Source organism: Wyeomyia smithii, chromosome 3, assembly GCF_029784165.1.
Source record: "Wyeomyia smithii strain HCP4-BCI-WySm-NY-G18 chromosome 3, ASM2978416v1, whole genome shotgun sequence".
In the NCBI taxonomy this organism is placed as follows: domain Eukaryota; kingdom Metazoa; phylum Arthropoda; class Insecta; order Diptera; family Culicidae; genus Wyeomyia; species Wyeomyia smithii.
In genome coordinates this window covers 117,263,151-117,267,367 of record NC_073696.1, presented here as the reverse complement: position 1 = coordinate 117,267,367, position 4,217 = coordinate 117,263,151, and the positions used below count along the sequence as shown (strand labels likewise).

At 44.8% G+C, this 4,217-nt stretch overlaps 1 protein-coding gene across 1 annotated transcript; it reads right to left on the bottom strand.

The window, feature by feature from the left end:
• Nucleotides 1–310: 310 nt before the first annotated feature.
• On the bottom strand, nt 311–4,116 carry LOC129728507 (uncharacterized). Its single transcript, XM_055686952.1, has 3 exons — nt 3,521–4,116; nt 1,776–3,241; nt 311–1,692 (listed from the first exon to the last, which is right to left on the bottom strand). The coding sequence occupies exons 1-3, from the start codon at nt 4,114–4,116 to the stop codon at nt 311–313; spliced, it is 3,444 nt and encodes a 1,147-aa protein (XP_055542927.1).
• Nucleotides 4,117–4,217: the final 101 nt, after the last annotated feature.

Sequence of the window (4,217 nt, the reverse complement as noted above, 5' to 3'; positions counted from 1 at the left end):
CGAAAACGAAAACGACATAAAAATATAAGTAAGTTGGCAGCCCTTCCACCAACAGCTACCATATAGTTTGACAGCTCTTGGTTGTTTATTACTTACGAAAACAACACAGTGCCATTTTTCATTCATGTTTTCAACCGTTTTTAGCTTGAAGTTGTAAGTATTTCTCTAATTTTCTAGTGAGAGATTTAGAAATTCAAGTACACCACCTTAGTTCGTAACTAATATGTAATGAAAAGACATAACAACGGGGAAAACAAAGATTTACTACTACTACTGCCAACAGACATGAAATAACTTGTCCTAATGGCTACTAATATAGAAGTCGACGGAACAGTAACAAAAATTTCGAGCGTATAACACTAAACGATAAATGATAATCGAACGCTTGTGATACTCTGTTGAAAGCGCGTTGTATACCGATGATGGCACTATTAGAGCTGTAGTTAGTTCGACGAAAGGGCAATAGCAACGCTGGCATCCTTCGCAGAGTTCTAGTGGGGGCATTCAGGTTGATTTGGCGAAGAATGGCAGGGCAGTAAACTCGTGATGTTAGCATATCTGATACTAGCATAGCACGCGCTGTTCCTCGGCGTAGTTGGAGAGTGTCGATCTGAAGAAGCTGACAGCGATCCTCGTACCTAGTATTACGCATAGGTTGCCGCCAAGGGAGCGCTCGAAGGGCATAACGTACAAACCGCCGCTGGATCTTTTCAATTCGATGGATAGCATTGTTATAGTGAGGGATCCAGACCGTTGAACAGTACTCCAGTGAAGACCGAACCAGCGAACAGTAGAGCGTGACTAAACAGTGGATGTTTTTAAAATCACGCGTCATTCGGAAAATTAGTCCCAGTTGTCTGGAAGCTTTCGCTACGATGAAAGATATATGTTGTTTAAAGGTGAGTTTTTCATCCAGAAGCACTCCGAGGTCCTTGATGAATTCGACTCGTCGTATTGGTGAACCGTTAAGGGTGTAATCAACATGTAGTGGCCGAAGTTTTCTAGTGAACGTGATCACGGAGCATTTGGATGGGTTAAGTGTCATTCGATTCAACTCGCACCAGTTGGCGAATATGTTAAGTTGTTGCTGAAGAAAAGTGGCGTCGGTGGTATGTTTTATTTTGTTGAAAAGCTTCAAATCATGGGCGAATGCTAGACGAGGGCATTTTACGGAGTAGTGAACGTCGTTGAAATAAAGCAGGAACACTAGTGGGCCAAGATGACTTCCATGGGCGATCCCGGAAGTAGCGGAAAACGATTGGGAGATTTCGTCGTCGATTTTAACACTCAGTGTACGTCCCATTAGATAGGATTCTAACCAGCTCAGAAGGTGGCCGCTGAAGCCGTAACGGTCGAGTTTAGCGACAGCAACACGATGGTTTATTTTATCAAATGCGGCTGAGAGGTCCGTGTCGATCGTGTCCGTTTGTGATCTTTCGCTAAAGCTGTCGACAACAAAACTTGTTAGGCACATTAGGTTCGTCGTGCAGGAACGTTTCGGTAGAAATCCGTGCTGTTCGTCAGCTATGCTATTCTGGCAATGCGAGGTAATAGGTTGCAGCACGATTAGCTCGAACAGTTTAGATATAGCACACAGAGCTGATATTCCACGGTAGTTGTCGATTTGCGTACGATCACCCTTCTTATAGACCGGGAACAAAAAAGCATGTTTCCAAGATGTAGGAAACCTTCCTGTGGAAAGCGACAAGCGGAACAAAAAGCTCAACGGAATAACTAAACCGGAGATACACTTTTTAGCAACGTGGCAGGAATACCATCTGGACCAGGAGAGAAAGAGTGTTTAAGTTTAGTAGCGGCAGCAATAATCATAGTGTCATCGATGTTGATGGAGGCGATGGAACGTCCAGTAACGGGAACATTATTGGCAGCTTCGAAAACTTGATCTTCAGTGAGAACTTCATAACTGAATACGCTCGAAAATTTCTTGGCAAACAGTTTGCACATTGCGCTGGAGCAATCTGCTCTCTCACCAGCAAGCTCCATAGTAGAAGGCAGGCCAGCTTGCTTCCGCTGCATGTTGACGAAATTCCAAAACTTCTTGGGGTCTGTCTTTAACTTTTTTTCCATGAGCCGTCTATAATTAGAGTAGCAACGTCGTCGTAATCTTTTGTACTCATAATTAACTTGACGATAGTGATCGCGTAAACAAAGCGTACCACTTGCTGAAAATCTTCTCAGTGCAGCGTTTTTCAACGATTTCAGGCGACGTAGTGCTGATGATTGCCAGGGAAGATACTTCTGATTGCGTACTTTGGGAACAAAGCGTTCTAACAGTTCGCAACAGATAGATGTAAAATCATTTACAGCCAAGTCGATATCGATAGGATTTGAAGCATTAGTCCAGTCAACGTTATGTAGCGCGCTTAACAAACCATCATAGTCAGCTCGACGAAAATTGAATCGAGTCGAGTTTGATAAAAACGGGGGACCGATACTGTATCGATTTTCAAGAGACAGTACAAGAGCCGGATGGTGAGGTACGGTCTTAACAAGAGGGTCGGGTGCGTATGCCATCTTGGGGGCCGTCTCGCTAAAACTGACGAAGCAAAGGTCCAGGCAACGTCCGTTTTCATTAGGATTTCCGTTGATTTGCTGTAAGCCAGCGGCGTTGTAACCGTCAAGAAGGTTCAGTGCACAATCGTGAAAAGTAGACTGAGCCGGGTCGGGGTAGTAGAAGCCGTCGCGAGAAGGGCGCCAGAGCAGACTGGGTAAATTGAAATCTCCAACTATTATGATTTCGTCGCACGGTTTGGCTTTAGCGGTTATCGAATAAACAGACTGCAGATGGGCATCGATCAGTTGCTTTTCACGGGTACGATCAGGTGGGAAGTAAACAACGCAAATGAATAGTTTCCTATCGGCTAGCTGGACAGACACCCAAATCTGTTCAAGCATATTCCACGAGGGATCACTGATAATAATTGCTTTCAAGCGGCGACGAACAGCGATAAGTACGCCTCCACCGATCGTTTTCTGGCTGTTAAGTGAGCTCCGGTCGCAGCGAAAACCCTCATATTCGTCACCGAGCAGATAAGATGATAGGGTACGATCGTCCAGCCAAGTTTCCGTTAGCGCGATAAAATCGTAACATCCCTCCGAAAAAGCGAGCATATAGTTGTCAATGTTGGAATTCATGCCGCAAGTGTTCTGGTAGTAGAGTTGAGCCAGCGTGTCCTGATCGCGACGTGGCGTTAACAACGGAGCTTGCGGCGTTGGTAGGCTAAAACACGAATCAGAATGTTGGCATTCATCGTCAGGCACATAAAAAGACGGTGGATACTTAACTTGTGCGAGAGTCAGTTGACTCTCGCAGTCCAATAATAAAGCGTTTCTATTGTCGAATTCTATCCTGTCTTATCTGATCGAAGTCGAATTCGCGAACAAAAACACCGGTGGGCCAAGTAGAAGCACGTAGAGCGGCATCCTTATGCTCTTTCGGTATCTCCACCCGAAATGATATAAATTTCAAATTCGTTAGATCCACATTTTTTTCACCAACATAATAACGTTAGGTGCTTCACTTATGCCGAGGCACTCTCGGGTCATCGAAACGATATCATCAGCTGTGTGACTGGGATCTAATCTGCTTACATAGAGCCAAAACTGCTGCCGTTCATCAGCAACTGTTTTTATTTTGCACTGTGTTGATCTCGTACCACACACACCGGCCGCTGCAGAACGAAACTTCACATTGTCTTCGCGGCTCCTCTTAGGTGTCGGTTGTTCTCCGGGCTGTCGCTGAGAATAAAAAATCTTCTGAGCTGGAACAGCCGCTCTGGTAGGAAAGTGTTTCTCGATGCGATTCGACAGATTTGTGACGACTGTATTCAAATTAGCGATAGCTTCACACAGTGATGATGTATCGGTGGCTGGATGTTCGTTGGGGGCTGGGAGCCGCAACCAGTCGTTGAATCTTTTTGCGCACTCATCGCATAACCAAAAAAGATTATCACTGAGGGTTGATAACACATCCAAAACAGAGCGCTGCAATCCTGGTATGCAGGTGCGATGAAACATCGAACCACGATTTCCACGGCAGACTACTTTGTCGATTCCGTTGATAGGTGAGCTGCATGTTTCGCAAACAGAAGCCATGATTAGAACAACAGGGACACAATGCCAGTAAGCGCCAACTTAAAAACGGTGATTTCGGTGAAAAGCAATAAGTAGAAAGAAATGTTTGTATTTAGAACTTT

What these genes read in the sequence shown, in the direction of transcription:
- LOC129728507 (XM_055686952.1), bottom strand. Translation starts at nt 4,116, where the DNA reads ATGGCTTCTGTTTGCGAAACATGCAGCTCACCTATCAACGGAATCGAC. An exon ending in GAAGCACCTAACGTTATTAT is followed by an intron (nt 3,242 to 3,520) that starts GTTGGTGAAAAA and finishes TTCGTGTTTTAG; the next exon opens with CCTACCAACGCCGCAAGCTC. An exon ending in TTTCTCTCCTGGTCCAGATG is followed by an intron (nt 1,693 to 1,775) that starts GTATTCCTGCCA and finishes CGCTTTCCACAG; the next exon opens with GAAGGTTTCCTACATCTTGG.